This window comes from Balearica regulorum, chromosome 5 (assembly GCF_011004875.1).
Source record: "Balearica regulorum gibbericeps isolate bBalReg1 chromosome 5, bBalReg1.pri, whole genome shotgun sequence".
Taxonomy (NCBI): Eukaryota; Metazoa; Chordata; class Aves; order Gruiformes; family Gruidae; genus Balearica; species Balearica regulorum.
In genome coordinates, this window is record NC_046188.1 from 25,859,911 (window position 1) to 25,882,956 (window position 23,046).

At 40.0% G+C, this 23,046-nt stretch overlaps 1 protein-coding gene across 7 annotated transcripts in view; it reads right to left on the reverse strand.

Annotated features, from left to right (window-relative positions):
- Window positions 1-23,046, reverse strand: part of TTLL5 (tubulin tyrosine ligase like 5) — a 141,153-nt gene that overhangs the window by 62,056 nt on the left and 56,051 nt on the right. For 5 of the 7 annotated variants that reach the window (XM_075753846.1, XM_075753848.1, XM_075753845.1 and 2 more), the window contains 6 exons: window positions 22,097-22,243; window positions 19,764-19,864; window positions 16,700-16,833; window positions 15,970-16,083; window positions 15,155-15,565; window positions 13,481-13,671 (listed from right to left, as the gene is read on the reverse strand). In XM_075753846.1, the coding sequence (XP_075609961.1) occupies window positions 13,481-13,671; window positions 15,155-15,565; window positions 15,970-16,083; window positions 16,700-16,833; window positions 19,764-19,864; window positions 22,097-22,243 (1,098 nt within the window). The remainder of the gene's footprint in view (window positions 1-13,480; window positions 13,672-15,154; window positions 15,566-15,969; window positions 16,084-16,699; window positions 16,834-19,763; window positions 19,865-22,096; window positions 22,244-23,046) is intronic. The other 2 variants (XM_075753847.1, XM_075753849.1) reach the window with 2 other exon arrangements.

A 23,046-nucleotide genomic window follows, 5' to 3' on the forward strand; every position in this document is an offset into this window, starting at 1 on the left:
GAGACATTTCACACATTCCAGACAGACAGGTGTTTAAACTACAGCAGGATTAAATACAGGGAAGGGAGTCAGAATGAGGGAGGGAACACCAGCAAGAATATAAGGTTTAGCTGCAGCCAGCCCACCCACAGCACCATGTGCTGAGACCTTTCAGCTGCTATGATTAGCATGCCAGGATATTGCCTTGGTGGATTGCTGGGGCACCCCCAACACATCTGTGCTCAGCAGGGTGGCTTCATTTTCTAGTCAGTAGTCCTCCTGTGCACCTGATGAAACTGTATTCTTCCTTTTATAGAGGCAAATACTTAGCAGCAAATCAATTGTTACTTTAGCTTAAAAGAAGACAATGTATAGCACCTGGACCAAAGCAGATATCAAAATCTCCATAAAGAATAGCTTGCAGCTTCAGAAATTGTGGTAGTGGAAAGCAAAACAAAAAACCAAATCAAAACAAAAACCCCAACAAAACAAAACCAAAACCCCAAGAAAGGCAGGCTAGTGGGGCTCAATAGGGAAGGTGGTTATTGGTGTGGATCTACAAGAATGAAGTTAGTTTTCACATTGAGTTGTATCAAGATAGGTGCAAACTCTGCTGCCTGGTAAGATTCCTGTTTTTCACTCACAGTGAGGGACTTCAGAATATTTTTTCTGACACTGACAGTATGACAGCAGACCTCTGTGTGCTGCACTGTATGCTTCAAGCATCCCTATTTTCAAACATCTCACATCAATACATTCTCTCTGGAGTCTGTAAAAGGCAAGATAATAGACAGCTAATATCCCTCATGATGGAATGATTCATAAAGTTTTGCCACAATTTTTAAACTGTTGGAGACAGCAAAAAGGTCACAAGCTGAAAGGAACATGTTGAGTGAAGAACACAATGGGATAGTAAATCTCTAAAAGCTCTCATGGAAGGAGGAGAGCCCACTTGATGTGCTTCCATTTATTATCTAACATGAAGAAATAGAGGAGGGAAGAACACGTGACTTGTCACAGCCATATTGATAAATAGAGCCTTGTGTTAGAAAACCTAACAGCACATATATGTACTATTATACTTAGTTCGATACAATGCTAATAAGCCAAAAGACAAATTACTGCATTATGCCAAATTACTTTTTTTTATATATTTTCTTTTAATCATTACAAGGTAAGTTTATGACTGCAATACACTTGCCTTCTTGACAGCAGAGAAAAACTTAAAAGAATTGGTCTCTATGGTCTTGCTTTATTCAGAGAAATTTCTGAGTAAATTCAAGATTGAAAGCAAGGTCACAACACAGAATTATATCCAGCACTTTTGGGTATCAGAGTTGAGGGTTTTGGTTTTGTTCATCTGCTTTATAATTTAAACAGGAAACACGAAATCTCCAAATACAGATAGAAAGAAAGAAAATTCTATGACAGAATTTGTTTCTAATGAATAGCATCCTACAGACAAAGACCCATTGTATAGTATCTTTAAGAAATCACAAGCAAGAATCAGAAGACAAGCTTAATATCTTTCACATTTCTGATCTACAGTGTACTATTCTTTCAATAGTTTCCCATTATCATATTCAAGAACCTTTTTTCTATAATGAAGTCAGTATTTTAATTTTGATCTTGTCTAATATTTCAAATAAGCTAAAGCAGCAATCGTTAACAATGGCCAAAAATTTAAAATAAAATAAATCAGTGCTGCAGATCAGCCTCCATGGATGCAGGAAAAGCATCCTAAAAGCCTGAGTGTTTCTCTTGCTAGGTTGCAGGAGTCAACCAGGGTGAACAGAGACACATCATCACTAGAAGTTCTTACTCTGCCCCTCCTGGCAGGGAGTAGAAAAGTGATTTAAATATTACCAACATCCTGAACAGCAGATCCTGAGTTTCACTGGTCAATGTGTTACAGCACTGAGCAAGCAATGCACTACAAAAAATGCCTACTTCACACACCCCAGCTGGCAGTTTCAGTATTTTTCTGCCAGAGGCCAGTCATACCCTGTTGCCTGTAAAGTGGTGGGGATTGGAAATCTACAAAGTCTAAAGACCATTTATCTTACTTGGAGCCACACTTGCATCCTCTCCAGTTCACGCATCTCACATTTCCATTTGGATCTTTCTGATCGGTGAGGAGATCAGGACTCACTCAATCTGAAGAGATTCAGAGTTTGACACATATTTCAAAGATCAAGACTAAGAGATATGCCAAAAGAATGCAGTCATCATAGGCCTACTTTATTGTCTCTTAATGCCACCTAATGCCACAAAGTTTTCAGCACAATGCACCCTATCAACAAGTTTCAAAGGTGTATGTGCACATCAATAGCTCACTGAGAAACCTTTTCCTTTAAAGATGGGACAGGGATCATGTAAGACACATGCAAGGTCACTGCTCCTCTACCTTATGACCAGAATCAGGTTTTGATGCCTCAGACAAGACAACACTGTATCATAAGCTCAAAGACGCATTCCACTAGAAAACTGAAAACATACGAAATGTCTCATCATTTGTAGTATCTCCTCCTTTGCCTTTTGATCTATTTTCTCCTGTGTGCTCAGTTTGACTCCTTCAAAACCCTTCAGTCAATCCCTCATTTTCCATTTTATTACTTACGATTCATCCATCAATGTCATCTTTATCCAATAGCTTGTACAAGAAATGTTTCTTTTCTTCCACTACCTGGCTTCCGTAGTCACTGTATTTTCACCTGCCAAGACTTCCTGAGATACACATACCCCTGAGGCTTTTGAGATCAGTGAAATATTTATATTCCTGGGAACAGAGGGGAAAAGCTAACAACTTGCCATTTAAAAAAAAAAAGAAAAAAAAGGAAAAAAAAGAAAAAAAAAGGAAAAATTTTGCTGCATTCTTTTAGCTATATTTTTTCTTTCAGCCTTCAGAGATGACTATGACTAGATGCTACAATATAAATATTCACTGTTAATCTGTCCTCTCCCCAGTCTGTGTGTTGCATTTTCCTGGCTTCCCCACAGAGCTCCCATGTACGTCTGTGATCTGGCACACGCTAGCATGACGGGATCTAACAGAGCACCCAGGTCTTCCAGTACTATTGGAAACAGTCCACCTGCCTTGCCTTCCTTACTGCATCAAGATACTGGAATCCAACAGGCCATCCCAGTATGGGAAACATCACAGGATCTTAATCTGCCTATTTCCTTAAGAGGCAAAGGAAACCCCAAACCACAAATCTCTAACACACACACACACACACACACTTTCACTGTCTGAACAGTGACACAAAATATACCTACTACAAATTCCTTGAAGAAACCACGTAATACAGACAGATTTTTCTAGGGACACCTTTCTGTTACCCAGGCCAGCTTGCTGATCACATCCCATACTAAAAACACGTTTATTTTATGTACAGATTTGAATTTGTAGGAGAAACTAGCCAGAAGAAGGGAAGAACTGGGGCTAACAGGCTGGGAAGTGTGAAATCTGTGTGTGTACCAAGGCTGATCTGGCCAAAGGCCTGTGACATTCCTTCACTGCTTGCAGAGCTTACCAGCTTACAGGATATACATATGCATACAGAGCACAAGTGTTCAAGTCTCCAGAAAATGTTCCAGACAAAGACCTGCCAGAGACATTCCTGGGAAACCTGACAAACTTGCAAATTCCTTTGTAGTGTCTCCAGTGTATGCATCCATTTAACAATGAAAAAAAAACAAACCACCAAACCAACCCCAAAAAACCCAAGTTAGTGCTGCTGTTGTGGATGGCTGAACTCCCCTCTTCCTTCTGAAAAAGTCAGGCTTTCACTTAGACAGTCTCTGCCTCAAAACTTCCCAGTGGGAGTGATTTTGATAAGGCACAGTCCTGCCAAACGTTTGATGATCAGGGTGTAATCTTTCCCATAACATGAGTTCTAGCTACTCAGCCTGGCCCATTTGGTGACTCTTTGCAGATCTGCAGATGTTGCTGCATCATAACAAAAGCCTCTGCTCCTATTCCCTTTGGAGCCCCAGAGCAGAACAGGTCAATTCGAACACTGCAGAAACTACATTGACATTTTCATTTCTTACAACCTCTGCTGAAACCAGTTATATCACTGCTGATGCTACAAATCAGTAACATTAAAAGTAATTCCAGCTCTTATGTGAACAGCCTGGGGATGAGGAGATGAGGCGCTGCAGCAGTGAAGAGCTATGTGAAAGAGGAACAAAAAACATCCCTCAGACTTCATCTCCTGGCTTCTTGCTCCTCTTCCTAGTTACAATGACATGCCTTTTTCCTTTACACTTCCCTTCCTCTCCATCAGTGGAAGGGTAAAAGCCAACCAAACGGTTACATAAGGAAAATAAATCTGATTAAGACTCAGATAAAGTGGGATGAGTCAAAGCAAGGGACTAATACTGAAAAAAAAAAATCTTCAGTGGGGAAAATAGTCCCACCAAATGTCTGCAAATATTTGCTGCACTCTGAGTTTCATGGTGGTTTTGCAGTCACTGTGTTGCACTGCTCACGTCTAGAACTGAAAGAGCTGATGTCCACTGGGACCCATGCAGCGTGTTTTGGCATACCAGCACGTTGCTTTGTGGCACTTTTCCTTTACTGACGACAAAGCAGGCCAGGGTACCACACTGTGTAATTGGCAGGTAACTGAGGAGTAGTATGGGTTCAAATATTGTTGTAGCTGATGTTAAGCTGAAGCTTGCTATTTTGGGATTCCTATGGCTTATTATTCCCACAAGGTCACTTTGGGGCACTGTAAAGCGCCCATTCCGATTCTTCCTCACTACTTCTCCCCTGTCCTACGGTTTAATAAACTCATCAGCTTCTTCCTAATTGCCACCTTTTGTCCAAATGAAAAATGTAGAATGAGAAAAGTACCCCATCCTCCTATGGACCTGTCAGCACATTTGCAGGAATCCTGGCTGCTGGATCTTGGGCATGGACTGGCTGCATAGCAGAGATGGAGGCAGCTCGATATAGCCCTTGCCTGGGTGGTCTGATGTTATCCCTGTGATTAAACTCCCTGGCTAGAAGAATTGGAGCTATTCCTAATGATAGCTGGGTTCTGAAATCTCACACTCTCTCTCACAGAGAGGGGCAGAGCTCCCACCAGGCTTCCCCCCCCCCCGCCCCCTTCCTCCTCCTGGTGAAGCTGGCCAATGCAGCACATTCTTCAGTTCACTAGCATTAATAACTATAAAGTACTACAGCCTGGTAGATATCAACTGCAGCCCCCCACAACATCCAGTGATAAGGACCTCACACAGATCCAGCACTGCAGAAGAAAATCTTCTTTTTACCTTATAGCGTATTTCAGAAAGAAGTAGCATGCTATTCACAAAGAAAAAAAACCCACACATACATATCCAGGATCCAGCCAACTGGCTCTAGATCTACACACATGCTGTGCATTTTAATGTCCTCCCTGTACAAAGTCCCGCAATACAAGCGCACAGAAATACTTTATGCAAAACACACGTGAAATAAAGCCTGTCAGATTAATGCCTGGTAAGGAACACAGCCGAGGGAAAAGAAGTCTGGATTATTATTATATTTCCTTCATCCATCAGGAAAGGCCAATGGTTAACAGTAGGTACAGATGAAAATACCCTTAGTTCACCTGTCCAGAAGTAACATAGCAGCCAGTAAGTTCCCTATATCACAAATCGAGGCAAGAAAGGCAATTAAGTCCCAATACAATGAGAGGGGTTTACGGAATGGTATCTTCAGGCTCCATTCCCCAGCTCACCATCAATGTATATGCCTTGATTCTCCAACAGTGCTGTTACTAGCTTAAGCTCATGCTAGGCAATGGGCAAACTGAATGAGAAAACGTCAGGACAATTGAAAAATTGAGTTGAGTATCGTTAACACACTGACAACACTGCAGGTGACCCACTATGCATACTGATAAAGACGTCATCAACCTGTAAAAATAGTTAGCAATCATTTGCATGCCATAACTAGGAAAATTACTTATTTTAGATATTGATTTCCTCACAAGTGTCTCAGTAACCCACTTATCATAAAGGAAATAATTTAGCTTGACTACAGTAAAGCAATGTGACAAAGAAAAAGTCATAAATATGGAAGCAGCAGCACAGCACGCGTTCCTCAGTATCAAAGACAAAAGGTCAGTTCAGAGCAATGGCCCACCAAACTCACTATCCTGCCTGATATATTTCAGAAGATGGAAGAAATTTTAGTTTCCATACATTTAACTGAAACATCTTATTGATAAGCAAAATTAATTTGGTTTTTGTGTATGCTAAAATCTAGGGAATCTATCATTTGCAAAATGCTCATTATTCTGAGGTAATTACAGCCTGTTAAGCTTTCTGCCTTAATGGTATCTCGATGCAGGAAGTTTCAGAAGGTAAGTATATTCTGTGACAATAACTATTCACTTTTATTATTAGTTTTTACACTGATGTCTTCCTACTAAACTGAACATCCCCTTCTTATTATGAGAAACATTAATAAAATCAACTTACTTTACCTTGTTATCCACTGCTCTGTAGTTCCTTCATACTTATCTCCTCTCTAAACAATATTTTCACTTCCTTGTTAAAAATGCATTTTGCAGTTAATTGTTGTAGTCACTCATCTGTGAATCTCAGTTATTTTTCCTGAATTCACTTTAGGAACGGCAACCAGAACTGAAAACAGTTTTTCAAGAGAGGGCATGTATTTGATGTTTAAATAGTTACATACTATTTCCTATCCTGTTCCTTAAACATGTTAATAGCTTTTGGTTGTTGCCTTTACTGCTTGACTTAGAACAGGTACCTCCACTGAGCTTTCCAGAACAAAAAGTATTAAGCTTTAAATTAATCATTTAGGGAAGAAAAAACAAGTTTTAAGTAGTTAAAATTATTGCTTGTCATGTAACCAGTTATTTTTAAGCACTGAACTTCATCTGCCATTGTCTTGCCCAGATAATGCAGTTGTTAACTTTCTCTTAGCTTTTCTCATAATAATCAACAAAAGAAAACAGATGTACTGAGAAATTACCAGGAGGTAGGCTCAAGTTTCAGTTTACAGCACACACATAACTTCACCGTAATTGAACATCTGGACACTTGCAGCCCACATTATACTGAAGGTAACGAGTTACCTCACATAGTAAACGTGCTGCACAAGCATGTGTTCACATGGATGAACGCTACAGAGTAGTTAATCTACTGTAAATTCACACCCCATATTACCTTGCAATAACTTGCTTTTATATTCATTATTTAGGTAATAATATGACAGTCATTATGACCCTCCTCCTTTCAAATCTTTAATTTTACACTCTGTCATGTGCATTCTGTATTCTGCGTCTTCAGTTATCCACTTGCTCTATAGCAAACTGGCTTCTTACTCTTTTATTTGCTTTCTGTTTTCAATCCATGACAAACCTTTACCTCTCACCCTAGAGATACCTGACTTGCTTAATAGGCCTTGCTGAAAGCTTGTGAAAAACCTTTTTGAAAATTTCAACAAGAACCAGTTCCACTAGATGCTACTTTTCTCCGTTCAAAGAATTCTAATAGGTCAAGACATGAGTTGGGTGTTTGGGGTGGGTTATTTTTGCCTAAATTACGTTTATCTGGGTGAATTAAAATTCCGGTTTTATTTCAATTTAATATATATCTGCTAGTGGAGCAAGACTCATTGCTTTAATTTACAGGAAACTTTAGGGTCTTTATGACAGATAAGCACATTTGTTGCCTTTCTGTCCTCTATACCAGGCTTTACCACTGACCACACCTTTCAGCAGAAATTGTCACTTCACTGTTGCATTTCTGAACTCCTCAATGTACACCATCCAGCCACACAGGTCTCACAAAACCTGTTTTGCCTACCTTTTCTCCTAGGAGCTTAACTTCATTACCTGGAAAGAAAGTATATCTTGTCTGTACCTACTATAGTGAAAAATAATGCAAAAGAAATTATTTCATATCTCTAATACACATATCCACCAAAATTTGTTTCTACAGACCTAAACTATATCTCCACTGAATTAATACATTAATCTACCAACATCCTATTTAAGGATACTGGATTCCCTGTGGCATCCCTGCGTGTCTCCATGGCCAATAACCGCATCGTTCACAAGTCTGCTATGTATGATATCTTCAAGATCCTTCCTCCCTGCACCCCCCTAACTTACAAGCGAGAACCAGCATGTTGCAGCTAGTTCCAAATTAGAAACCTGTTCACTGCTAATTAATATATGCATTCTGACTGGCTAGGCAGCAGTCCAAACAGAACAGATACGTTGAACACTTGATTTTAGCCCTAGACTGAAACACTCTAATGGGCCTTGCACTTCTATGCACTTAACATTTTTCACAAGACAGGTATGAACGTACTATCTTCGGGACTAATTTAGTTGAAACTTGGGGAGTTTGGACAGAGGCTTTCTTTCTTACGACCTTTTGAGCTCAGATACCTCCTTATTATCCTACTCAGAATAAACTTAGCAGCTTAATGCTGGATATTCACAGGCACATCTTTTTCATAGAGATCTGTGTCACTTGCTCCCAAACATATTGGGTAGTTAACTAGAGGAATACCTTGATATTTTTTGATTCTCTGAAGTACTATAGTTAGATGGTGAGTACTGAAAAAAATCAGGCAGTGTTTGAAAGATCTCTTATGGATAGTGGTATATAATTCTCAGTGTTTGTCATAACCTCAAAATCAGCTTGATTATTGGATTTTAGTAATCACAAAAACATTGTAAATCTGTGGGTTTAAGCAAATAAAATGGAATAAAATTCCTCAGAAGTAAAAACTAACATTCATTGTTAACAGCCATATTTAACAATAAAGATTCTCCCTAGCAACTTCACTGTTTATTAATTTGTAATGCTAAATATTTACCTTTCATGACCTAACTTGAGATTGTCATACTCCAGTGTGTCCTTAAGGCAACATCTTCCCTGCACGTACCACTAAAGACAGTTACAGAAGTTACCCAAACAGCTGCTCCTTTTCTAGTCCAAGATAGAATAATACTGCTCCTCTTTTCTCTCTCTTATTACTGCAGCTGGGCAGTAAGGCATCAAACAGTGATGCAGGGGATTAAATAACAATTCTTATAGGGTTTAGATCAATATTTCTATTGTATACCACTGTGAAGGCACCCTTGTTTTCTCCATGTTGCAAGCATGAAGATGCACTGATAAAATTTTATACAATATAATAAATTTTTTTTTTTCAAAAATACAAATTAATAAAAGGCACAAACGTTCTCACACACTTTGTGAGACAGTCTGTGAGGATTGAAAACTGTGTACCAGGCAATGAAACCACAGATCAGTAAGGCTTTACCTTCCTACCATCTCCAACTCCCATATTATAAGAACTGTTTACATTATGAGTATCACTGAAGTTCCCATCTGGTGTTTCAGAAATGAATGGAGAGGACAAAAAGCTGATGCAATCACAAAATTTTTGTTTTCTTAAGATGACAGATTTTAAATGCCTTGTTCAAAGCTCACCAGATACTTACACTTAAAATTTTCTCTTTGAACATTGTCATTTCAGCAACTAATTGGCTTAATAAATTAAACTGATTTAATACAGAGGGTAGAATACAAGAGTGTAAGAGAGAAAACATGAAACAGGTGCTTTGGGCATGGGTAGGAAACAGTGAAGAACAGCAGGGACTAGAGGGGGACAGAGGTGGACTCCCAACTAGAATGGCAACATCATTCCAAGCACAGCTGTTGAGGCTACATTCCTGGGAACCCCGGAGACACATGCTAGTACACAGATACCAGAAGCAATTCTCACAAGAATGGGAGTGGAAAACAAGCTTCCCAGCTGCTCTTGGAAGGAGGTAACATATTCAGAGCACCCCCACCCCCAAGACATAGCTGGGCACAACACAGGGAACCAAGGCACAAAGGCATTCAACTCTCACATAGAAGTTCTTGCCCTTGGAAAAGAAACACAGACCACAGCAAACAGTAGTATTTTCAAAAGTCTCCTTTCACACCCACTCTCCAAATCAATAGTTCTAATCTTGCCATTAAACATAATTAAATCCCAATATCAAGTCCCTTTCATACCAGCCAGGTACCTTCCAAAAAGGTATGCTAACTCCAAGTTTCTGGAGTGGCTTTAAACAATTGCAGTATTTTTATTATTTAGCTAAGTGACGGTCTCTTCTAGGGGTTATCTTCACACCAATTTATTTTAGAATACTTTTACTTTAAAAGGACTATTATTTTTGAAGTGACTTAAACAGAGGAGTGAAAAGGGGGCAAATAACAATTCAGGGTCTCCTGTCTAGAAATGCACAGGAAAACAGTGCCCTGTTCAACTAAATCACCCTCATACAAGCCCTATCTCTAACCTCCCAGCTTTCAATCCCTTATGTCTCCTGTCCCAAAGCCACCGGAGTCCCCCAACACTCCCATCCCAAGTCTATCCCCCTTTCAACCCATACCAATGGTCTTTGACTTCTCACTCTCTCCAGCTGTTTACTAATTCTCTCTCACATTCCTCTATCTCTCCCGCCCCTATCTTCCCCGACTCCTTTTTCAGACCATATCCTTGTCTGCCCAAATTATAACCATGCAGTGCTTCCAAACAGCTTCACTGACATCTACACTTCTGCAAATCACTTTCTAAACTGCCAGCCTACTCTGTAATGCCTGCACTTCCTCTATTCATTCAATCCCCCTGCTTCAAATCCACATCCATACCGACTGGCTCAACACCAGGTGTCCTTGTTCCAGGTACCTCAACAATGAGCCCAACCCTTGATGGGCTCCTCCAGTTTTGCCTATACAGGCACTTGCTGCCATACTATTACGCTTTTATTGTATGCTTGTACTTCTTGTCACCCTTCATTATCATGGCAGTCTTCTCTTCCCACAGAACTAAAACCTTTAGTTCCTGTTGCAAGACAAGCTTTAAAAGTCTCGATAAAAATAATAATCAGAATGACTCTTAGATGACAGAAGAGTAGAACGCATCTGGCGGTGGGAAGCAGCAGTAGTAGCCATATGCTTTAGCTACGTTCATTCGGGCCTTGCAGTTACATCTGAACCTTCACGAACATCACTGTTTCAGGTATGATTAAGATAATAGTTTAGAAATTACTATGTGCCATAAATTCAGTCCTAAAGAATCAGATTGCCTTAAAAGACAAACTGTCCTCAACTCAACCATCCAAGTTTTCATACTAAGCAAGCTTCAGATTTCATCTCTCCAAAGGGATTATTGCAGACACATGGCCTGGAGAATCACAGTAGAGAGCAGATGTCTAGAACTGAATGGATGCAGGCTCAGGAAGGAAATTCATCGTCAGAGCTCCAGCTCTAAACTTTCCATTGGCTTTTCAATCCCTTTCTACATGGATCTTTTTCATGATGACAGAAGACCACTAAGATACAACCCAACCCATGTTTCTATATTTCACTACAAAAGCAAAGCTTGTATTCAGCTACACAGTGTTTGTACAAAGATATATCAAGGTCACTCAGAAAATCTACATTATCTGCTAGGAGCTGAGGTCTTCATTGTTTGCTTGTCACAAGGGAATTGGCACCTTCATTCCCCTTCTATGCATTTCCTGCCTTTTCTGTGGGAAAGTATCTTGGGAGAACCCAGAAGCAAAAAGTAATGCAGACACATTTACCACAACCAACACATTTCCAGAGCTACCACTGCACTTCACAGCCACTTTCAGACTTCAGTATATATACGCTGATTGACTGACTGGTGGCTGAACAGGTTTCAGCCTCCACCATCTACAATTACCAGAGTACGCTCCTTTGTCACTGAGCACAGCTCAGGAAGCTACACAGCCCTTCCCTTGCACATATTTGTGAATTCCCCCTTCTATATCTCCTAATTTAACTAGCAGTAACTAGCTATTGTAGGAATATAGAAGTTTAAAAATCATCTAATAGCTATACAAATGGCAGCAAGAGGACAACTTGGGTTCTCTAGACAGACCTAAGAAACACCGCAGCAGTTGGAGCCCAGTGCGAAATGAGTGGTTTTAGGAAGAAAGTCTATGAAATTATGTTTAAAAGTTCTTTGCTAAAAAAATTGAAAATAAATAGATGGCTTTCAATTTTTTCCCCAAATATTTGTTTAGATACTAATTTTTATTCAAGGAGGCAGTTTCCATCATATATTTAGCTTTCAACAAATCAGCATTTTCTGAATGAAGATGTTTTAGTACCAAATTTTTTGAACGGGTTTACTGACAAAGTTTAGCTTACAAAAAGCTGAATTCTGATTTCATTAAGAGAAACCAGACTGACAGCTCAGAATATTACTGGACAAGCAAACAAGCTTCTCCTGATGTTCCCCATACCACTTCAGGCTTTGAAAGGTCAAAATCTCTGAGTTTGGACTGATGCAAGATCAGGCCTCAGCATCACTGGTATATTCAGTGCTCACATTCTCTGCAGAGTCCATCAACAAGAAGGTGCTTTGTTTTTGTGGCTTATCCCACAAAGTTCAAGACCTATCTGCAAAGGCCAGAGTGCCTGTGTTAGTTTTGGAACTGCCCAGAATGAATCAAAACCTTGAGCTACATTGTAGAAGGGCTGAAAATTTATTCAGCTTCCAAGAGTTATAAATGCACACCACCTTTGGAAAAAGACATATTGCCAATCATCTAAGCAGATATTCAAAATCCAAACATACAACAATAAAATTGAAAGAAGCAAAAAGAAGCAGATAGGAGCAGCTATTGCAACTATTAAACATGCCTCAGAAAATTTAGCAAAGCATCACTGTTAAAACAATACTTCCAAAATCAAAGTAAAGATATTTAAACTGTTGGCCCCTAGCAAGTAAAGAGGGAAAAAATTATTCTCCTGGGCAAAGTGCTTATCCTAGAGAAGCTCCAGTTGTCAGCTTAATTAACTGAGAAGTGTCCAACTTGAACACCTTTGATGAATACAACTATAGCATATTGTAAAGAAAAAAAATGACAATGTGTGTAGCCATTTAGGACATAACTCAAAAAGAAATATGAAATTCAGTAAAATTCTACCAGAAGCTAATGTAAATTTGATCTGTACCACCATGTTTAGCAAAAGGATTATCATATCCCATGCTAGTAAGAACTTCATTATGTCTTTACCATGTTATTGGAATACAGAATTTACATCAGAACCCATTTTGCAGACTTCCATTCCCAGCACTGTGATGACACACTGGGGGAATGAGGAAGCAAATCACATGGAAGCACAAATCTGAGAAGACTTGGTTTTATTGTTTAATAAGACCAAGCATGGAATTGTTCTTTTATAACATATTTTCTAATCCTCTGCCCAGCCTTGCTTTCTTCTATAATAGGACTTTAGCAACGTTCTTGTCATCTCACAGAAAATCAAAATTCTGGTCACTCTAAACATTTCAAAACAATATGACAGAAATCAATTTTCATGATATTTACTCCTTCCAGCATGTTTCAGCCCAGCGCTGACAAAGAAGCCTGGGACAGACCTTTCTGTTGTCACAGGGACTCTAGCTTTACTACTTACGTACCTGCTGTGTAAGGAGACCGATGTGGCTTGGTGGGGAATACTGACAGGCTGCTTGCTTTTCTGTCAGCTGCTGCAGTTCTGCTGCTACCATACTGGGGCTATAACTTTTGCCCTGGGAAGAAGTATCTTCTGCATCTTTGTGCATCCTGGCTGAGCCCACACGCTGCCCACTTGGACTGCGATGGCACAAACCTACCAGACAAACATTTGGATACACATAGTGAGCGGTATGTCAGACTCTCTCAACTTGCTGATCACAGAGATATAAAAGCAAGTATGATACTTTCTGCAGATTCTAGGGACAATACAGCCTTCTATTCTACATTGGCAAAAGCTGATATAGGCAATATCAATTTCAAACCCGTATTCTCTTTATCATAATGTTTCTAGCGGCACCCAATTCCAAAGAATATTGGCTGCTGTTACCTAAGTTAAATCTATAATGTTTTTCCTTAAAAACAAATGGATCCCTTTAAATGAGCTACTCAGTTGGGAAGTCTGATTTATTTTAATGCTAGAAAGGTTGTCTATATACAGCAACACTAGTGAACATGTGCTGACCCTGACATGCAACCTAAAGCAAATATATATCATTATTAAAAAATAAGATAAAAATTATCAGGACCACAGCTGTTACCCTGTGTGTGGTTCCCAAAACTTTCCTGATGGATTACAGTCTGCATCCATAAATTCCTACAGTTTCTTCTACCCTTCAGATTCCTTACACTCTAAAGATGCATTGCTCAACTGTGTTCTACCCCAGCATGGTAAATGAGAGGTCTCTAGATCTTGTTTTTAAGATACTCTTGGATATGGCAGCACTGAAAGGTCCTAGAGAATGAGATACAGTAATGATTCATTCAGATCTTTCTTTTTTGGAGGTCTTGATATGCCTTTAAGTATTCAACAATTATGAGGTTTCATTAAAGGATTTGTCTGCATGATAGAGAAACACAGAACTAAGAACAGCACATAGACTGGAGGCAGGACTTCTGCTAAACAAAACTACATTAAAATCACTAAAGATAAACAGGACATCAGTAATACAGTCAAGTGAAAATATACTTCATTTCCCAGCTCTTTTCAAACAAATTCAAAGGCTGAGTTCAAAGTTTGAGACTGAAGGGAGACCTTACCACTCTCTACAACTACCTGAAAGGAGGTTGTACTGATGTGGGTGTTGGTCTCCCAGGTAACAAGTGACAGAACAAGAGGAAATGACCTCAAGTTGTGCCAGAGGAGGTTTAGATTGTGTATTAGGAAAAATTTCTTCACTGAAAGGGTTGTCAAGCACTGGAACAGGCTGCACAGGGCAGTGGTTGAGTCACTGTTCCTGGAGATATTGAAAAGACATGTAGATGTGGTGCTTAGGGACATGGTTTAGTGGTGGTCTTGGTAATGTTAGGTTAACACTTGGACTCGATGATCTTAATGATCTTTTCCAACCAAAATGATTCTATGATTCCCTCTGCTCAATAAAAGGACATCTGCTCAATAAAAAGGTATCTTTGGCAAACAAGGGCTGCTTCCTGCACTCCTGCTTTCTGTGAGAAATTTAGCACCATTCAACAAGATTCATAATTCTGGAAATGTAAAATTTCTACCTACTCCAGAAGAGAGATTACACAATTTCTACATTGAACTAGCAGGTTATTATGCACCCCAGAAGACTCACCTACTTTTGCAGAGGATGGTCGGGACAATCTTTGGCTGTAGATCTGAGCAGCTCTCTGAAAAGATGAGAATGGGCCAATGGTGTAGCTACCAGAACAACAGCGATGTAAACCTGCAAGGCTAGAAACCTCACTGGACGCTGAGTTTGTGAAGACAGAAGAGCTGTCAGGAGCTGTGCTCTGTGAGGAGGGTAGTGGGGATGCAGACTGAATCAGCCTGGGACCAACTGGAGGAGCTGGCAACAAATGGTGACCAGGCGCCTGTGAATTTTCAGAGGCTGCAGGCTGCGATGGTATCCAGGAACTGGTACTTCTCTGGAACATGGCACCAGAAACAGAGGACGAAGCACTAGGAGGGCCGCACTGAGGTAATTTCACTTCAGCATTTATAGAGAAGGTGGTTCCTTCTGGAACTACACAAAGATAATGAGTACACTACATGAGAAAAAGCTGCTTTTCAGGTCCTTTGGATAATATCAACACACCAAAGATGCCTCTACTCAGACACACTGAAGCCAAAACAACCTCATCTGCCAGCAAAGACAAGAAGCAGCTCTACATGATGAATATCCTCTTTCAAAGCTTGCCATATCTAGATCTTCCTCCACAAAAGAGCAGCTAACTTCTTCCATATTGCTCACTCTACAGTACCTTCTCTTGGGTTTAAAAGAAAAACCTGCAGAATCTTCCTCAAAATTGGGCTTTTGAATCCCTCAGTTTGAACCCAAAGGTTCCAAGCTTCGTTTAAAACCGTATTAAAAATAGTATATGCATTCATTATTTTTTTCTTGATGATGATTTAAGCCAGTTCACTTACAGGCTGATTTAACTTCTTTGGATTTATAGCCTCTGAATACTCCTTCTGCAGGCAGATCTGCAACTGAAATTTTGAGCTTATCACCTTTTATTTTTTTCACCACTTCAGGATGCTCTTTAACAAAATCAAGGAGTTAGGAAATAGAACAATGCAAACTGTGATATCATTAGAACAGGACTACAGAATTTAAACTTTGTTACAATGGACTTTCTTGCTAATATTTACTGTAGACAATTGTACTGTCATGGACTACTGAACACATACGGCTGGCACTGCACTTCCTTACATGGAACGTCTAGTTAGGTTCAAATATATAGACTCCAATGGGTATGCTCACTGTAGGCAGCACAATTTAACAGACCTTGATTTCTCTCATCCCTTTCTGATTTTGGGATTCTCTGTTCATTTCAAATTTCAGTGCCTTCAGTTTGCACATTCTCACTTCAGTCATGAGCCACCCTATCTAGTTCCCTACAAATGCTAGTCCAGATTTATCCCACTTCACTATTTCACTTCAGGCAAAGAATGCAGGAGTGCAGTTACTCCAGTCTTCACACATAGAGTCAGTTTAAAAAAAAAAAAAACCAAACACAACAAAAAAAACCCCCACTGAGATATGCAGCCTCAAGAAACCTGAATAACATTCTGGAGGGCTTGTTCTCTTTCCATAGACTGAAGTTAAACTGGATTTGTCTGGGGAACATATCTCAGAATTGCCTGCAAGACTTACCTCCTTGATGCTGTTTCTCTGACTGGTTACTGGTGTTGCTGGGTTTTGTGCTCGTGGAGTTTGTTCCTAAGAAGACACTCGCGGACTTGTTTTTGTGTGTGTAAAATGTCAGCACTTCCTCCAGGTCACTTTCACTACAGTAAGAGAAGAATGGACATAAGAGAGGATTCTAAGCTTTTCTGTGTTCATGTAACTATCAAAGACAAGAAATAATAAGGAGACTGAAGAGGGGAGTGGGGAAAAAAGGTGAGGCCAAACAAGCTAATCATTTGCTCAGTTCTGCAGGGTAAGAGCAGAAGGAAAGGAACATGCCTTGATTAAACCTGAGATTCCCACTGAAATGCCATTTTCTCATGCAGTAGAAAATTCAAGTCATTCAGGAGCCTTCCCAAGATAAGTAAAGAGCAAGTGAAAACTCCAAACACATATTTGGGGAGATCAGCTCAACAGGAGAGATTCCGTTCACAGCTAAATTTGTCAGTCTTCCCCAAGTGCTCTCTAGAACAAGCAGCTATCTTGTTCATGAGAGAACTCAGCTCACCCTCTGTTTTACAGTCATTGTTAGTAGTTTCAATTCAGCGGGGGGGCGGGGGGGAGAGGAAAGGACAGAAGAGCTTGTTAATTGTCCTGCAGTTTTGGCTAAACAGAACAGTCAATATTTTTGTGAATCTCACAAAACTTGCATACATTTCTTGTTTTCTTTACAAGAAGAGAGTTTAACTGCCCCAATATCCTAAGCATCTATTGGTCCCAAACCAGTATCAGCTACTTGGCCGTTCATATTAGAGCTTGTGCAAACTGTAATTCTAATTGTTTTGATATCTAGCATGCTTTCCTTTTGCTTTATAGTGTTGCCTCAGCATTAGTAAGTGGGTATATGGCAGAGCAAACACCAAAAGCAAGTAGTGCCAGCAACACTACAAGAAAACATAACACAGGAATATAAGTTTGCAGAGCAGCAGTTAAAATCCTTCAAAATGTCCTCTGCATATCACAGTTGTACTAGTCTTAGCTAGCCTGAGCTTTGGTAAAAGCAACGTCTAAAGCTGATCCCACTGGAGTTTGGACCTTCAGGGCATGCTGCAAAGTTCACCTTTTTTCCCAAACCAGTGAGAATAGAGGTGAAGAGGAAATGTAAGAATAAAAAGTTGTTGGTGGAAAGGTGCTTTAAGCTTTTAAGTGAATTTACCAGCATAAATATGTACTTTTACATTGCACTGAGGATGTTTAGAAGCAATGGTTGTAGCATGTGTATAACTAAACACAATGCCATCCATATGATATCAAAGTTAGAGAGTCAATGATATAATCCCAATTACTAAGTGGCAACAGTTCTCACCCATGTTGTCCAGTGTTGCATTCATTGTACTACAGAACAAACACTCAAAGTGTAAATCTATCCCCTTTACTTGGCCCCAAATGACTAGCTCACCAATTTAAACTTCAAGCACAGCGCAAAGTAGCATCAGAGTTTTCAAACATACCTGATACTTCCTAAGAAGCAGAAAGATCATCACTAGAAATGGTCTGATCGTTGGCAAACTGGCTTTTGCTGCTCTTTATCACTCAGGCAGATGATCCAGCAAAAATCTCCAGAACCCGCCTAGACTGTGCGTCAGGCCATGATGGCATGGTAGCCAATAACACGGAAACAGAAGAATATGCAGTTCTGCCCCAAACAGCCATCTCTTAGCATTTCTGGCAAACAGCCAAATGACCTGCCCTAGGAGGCAACAGTCATTTCAGTGGCCAGAGATGTCAGAGAACCAAGAGCATGCAAGTGGGCACACGTAATCTGCATTTCTACTGACAGGAGTAGATTCTAAGGTATATGGTAGTCAGACATATTGAGTATCATTCTTTTATAGAACTCTATGTGAAAAGCAGTGAGATTTTTCTTGGAGGCTGTAAATCTGTTGTGGTAATGACTCCATCAATTTTATGAGCAAAAGGTAAAATTCATTGTTTTCATGAGAATGTAGCATCAAAAGAGACTGTGAAGCCTCCTGGACTTAGTTAAGAAGCCCCAGCTATCACTCATTTCTAATCAGTCTCTAACAGTGCTATCCAAACAGAGAAAAAGAAAGAACGGTTTCATAACTGATCACAAAAAAGAAGCAGTGCCTGTCAACCTTACCGAAGAAACAGAAGGGCATTAAAAAGGCAGGTAAACTCTACCTTCCAGATATTGACAGGGGTCCTTGCCCATGTAGGCATGTCATATATGGGTCAAAAGGAATTGGGTTTTGTACTCAAGAATCAGAGACTTTGAGGACATAGTTCCAGTTCCCTGAATAATTTCAGACCTCTCCATAGTCAGATAGCTATAACGTCATTGTTTTTTCATACAATGCTACAGGCCATAAGGAGTATTTACCAATTTTCAAAATACACTTCCTGTCAGACTCTTGTAAGTTTAAGCAGATAAAGTTCAGAGCATGCACAGTTAGAAAATGCTGTTTTTTCATTGTGAAAGTAACTGCTTGCACTGAACTGCCTTAGCAAGCCAAGAGGCTAGGATGAAGACAGGCAGTCTAACTCCTTTCCTCATCTCAAAATCCAGACCTGGAGAGTTCCTGAAGAGACGCAGCAAGCATGAAATTTGTTTCTGAGAGCAAAAACTTGAGAGCCAGAGCCACAACAACTGTTCAACCACAGCAGCTCAAGGCCATCCAAGCAGCAGCTCTAGTTTCATTCTCCTTCCTATGTACTGCCATGTTTGCTCCAGCATCACGGGAAGGGAGATCCTTAGCTCACCAGTATCACTTTGAAATTTACACAGACCAGGGAAACCACTGTTGTCCTTTGGGAATCTACTTAATGGTCAAAACATCTATTGTATGTCCTTCTCTATGCTCCAGATACTGATGCTACAAGCATTTGGTTGCTGGAAGGGAGAAAAGAGAAAAGACAAGTTCTCTGTCCTCCAGCAAGAGCAGGAGCAGGTGCTACAGTCAATAGAGGTATCTAGAGGCCTTTAGATCAATCAAATCATCTTTAGAACAATCCCATCACCTTCAGGGCTGGGAGCTCCTTTATCAAAAGGAGTAAAATCCATTCCTACCTTGCTCTGGTAATAAAGTTCTGAAAACCTTCAGGATTCACTCCCTCCTCCTCCTCTTCCTGTTTCTTTTTTGATTGCTTCTGAACCATCTGCTCCGTTTCCTGTTAATAACCAGTATCAGTAAGTGTCTCTATGTAGGTACTTGATGTTCCATGGCATAGCTACAGCTCAGAGAAGACAAAAAACAATTCCATGGGATCCAAGAAAAAAGAACATCAACTCCAAAGAGCCAAATTATAAGTATTTCACTATGTGTAACAGAATGGATAAATATAGAGCACCCCAGAGACAGCTTGCTAAACATACACTAAACTACTCATTCCTCCACCTGACAAAACTTATTAGAATTGATTTGCTGAGAAGAGGTCAAGTTTTCACAAATACATGCTGCTCCTTCAAATATGGTCTTTGCTGGGACATAAGGAAGTATGGAGGGAAAAAAAAATTAATGAAAATCATTCTTTACAGATATTAGGTCCTCTTTCTACTTTTGCCGTTTCTGTCACAAATACAGTGTTCCTCAAAATAGCTTTTATTTGAGCATCTGTCCTAAGAGGAGATATTCAGGAAGAAACAAGGACAAAAATATATTAAAGAAACTCAGTTAAGGAGGTGTGCTGAGGGCATCCACATTTCCTACTGTAAACTAGGAGTTATCATCTTGAGTTAGTTTCTCTTCTCATGCAGCAAATTGCTGAGGGCTTATCTACATACCAGAACTATATTGCTTTAGCAAAAGCAAAGTAAGTAAAACAGTACAGCCTATGGCAAATATGCATTTATACACTAAAATATATAGGAATAAAAGATGGCAAACCTTTGTGTGTGAGAAGGGGAGCAAGCTCTCAGCTATGAGTGATCTTTCTATTTTACACCAGTAGAACCTGTTGACACTAGCGGCTGTATTGATACATGTTTTTGTTAATTAAAAAACCCTCAAGGCCTGTCTGAAATACCACTACTAGCATACAAGCTTTATCTGACCAGACTTGGCCTCCATTTCTTTGCTTCCTACTGGTAAGCATTCCCAGGATGAAAGGGTCAGATACACCTTTTGAAAGATAACTCAAGAGGGGGAAGAAAAAGCCACTCTAGGACTTGTCTCTATCCTTTGCTACATGAGTAAAAGTCTGGGCAATATGTGATCTGGTTTTAGTTAGTTTGCTGGAGGTAGTATTTTTTCTTCTGTGTCATTACAGAAGATACATAATGGAGGACTCCCCTACTAAATCTGAAGTTACAAGTCAGTGAAAGAAGTCTATATGTTGGAATCATACATCAAAAAAGCCTCATAGCCTAAAAGTCTCTCAATGGCTTAAACATGTACATCCTAAAACCTCAAGTGATCTGTTCTCACTTGTTTTAACTGAGAAAATATGTTTATGCAGAGATTTATTACCAGTTACACAGCTTTATTTTGTGAATTTACTCAAGAGTTAGCAGAAAATCTTGATGTACGAGTACAATTTGAGTGGAAATTATATCCAAAGCAGCTGTGTTCTTCACTCACCACAGAGCCACCCGAGTGTCTTGTGGTTACTCCTAACACAGTAATTCAGCGAGCATTAGGCATACAAGGCATTCCCTGAAACAGATTTGGTTCAATACCAACCTTGCTTTGACAGATCAAGTTACCAATCATTAGTTCTGACAAGGTAATGTAAGTGAACATCCTCTACTAAGGAGCAGGAGGCCTGCATGCACAGCAGCCTCTGAAAGCAGAACTTAAACTATCCTTGTTCTAACACCAGAGAAATGCTAGAGGGCAAAGGAAAGGGGAAGCAGTTCTTGCAAAACAAGGATTAGCATGAAACCACTATGCTAAGAACAGCATCTTCTACATCTAAAAAGGGGAAAATTATTTAAATTAGGATCTACTCCTCATCACTGAGCATGCAGAGTCCCTACTACAGACAGGTAGCAGTCCCTAAGTATATCAAACAAATGGTAAAAATATATATTTCATACTGTTCTGTATTTAAAAAATTATCTCTAAAGAAGCATCATAAAATTAGGGAGAAATGGGAAGAGGCATTACAAAGCACTAGAATCAAAAGACAAGCCAAAGAAAAAGCAAACTGCCAGTTAAATTCCACTTCAACACTTCTTTTTACTTTTATGCACATGATTACTGGACTGCATATATAATGTAGTAATACTGTTATCTGACAATTTGAACAGACAAACTACCATTACTGAATGCGCAACTGCAAACAGACCACGTAAATTACATAACAGAGCCTTTAAAACAGCCTGCTGTCTTGACTGTGACAGCAGCTAGCAGGAGATACCAAAAGAGCTACCAAAAGAAAAATCAAGAAACAATCAGTCACCTTGTTATAACAGATTATGAACTCGCCCAGCTGGTGAGCCAGGATACGACGACGATCATTTAGTCCTAGACGACGGCTGGGGAGCAGCATCCTCAAGGACTGCTGAAGATTGCTGGCAGCTCGCTTCAGAAAGCGTACCACAAGCTCCTGCAAGCAAGAGAGATGGAGTTAACAATGGACTAGCTGCAAGGTGCGGGGAGAACAGAGGTACTACAGCAGCTAATGACCGGCAAGAACTAAACACGCTGTCCTGAGAAAATGAGCTGACAACTGGCAGACAAGAGCATTCTGCAATGTGCATTGAGATAGCCCTACAAATCCAAGGCGGGAGAAGAAGAACAATAGCGTGCCTTGCCTGAGGTGAGTCAGAATTGGAAGCGCTTAAGGAGTGTTTGTCTGAAAAGCACGGCAGATTAAGAGGGGGGAAAAAAAAAACCCCACACCATCAGGAAAAAGGAGTAACAACACAGAATAATCTGTGAGGTCCAACACCTTAGAAGAACATTTCCAAAAAACACAACCTGTAAGGTGTTAAAGAAGGCCTGTGATGAAGCTACTGACATAAAACCCAATCAGCACTGTCACAGGGAAGGGAATCTTGGTCAGATATCTCCACTACAGTGATGCAGCTCCATTTCATCACTTTTATAAGTATACTATTGCCACTCCACAGCAACAGATGACTACATCTACAGCCATGTAATTCCAATCCCCCACCCTGTCTGTTTGACCTCTGGTGGGTGAAACATATGGCAAGGCAGATCCTAAAGCGAGATACATCCTGGGGGTGTTTTGAACCCTTTCTGTCTCCCCTCTGGATTTGCTTTTGGTTAGGAGCTCTGCTAATGCATAAATGAGCAGCCTCACAGCCAAACTATTGGATTTCACAGCTCGCCTCTCACTGCCATTACTCCAGGCTGGTTTGATCTGTTATTTTAAACATTATTTTT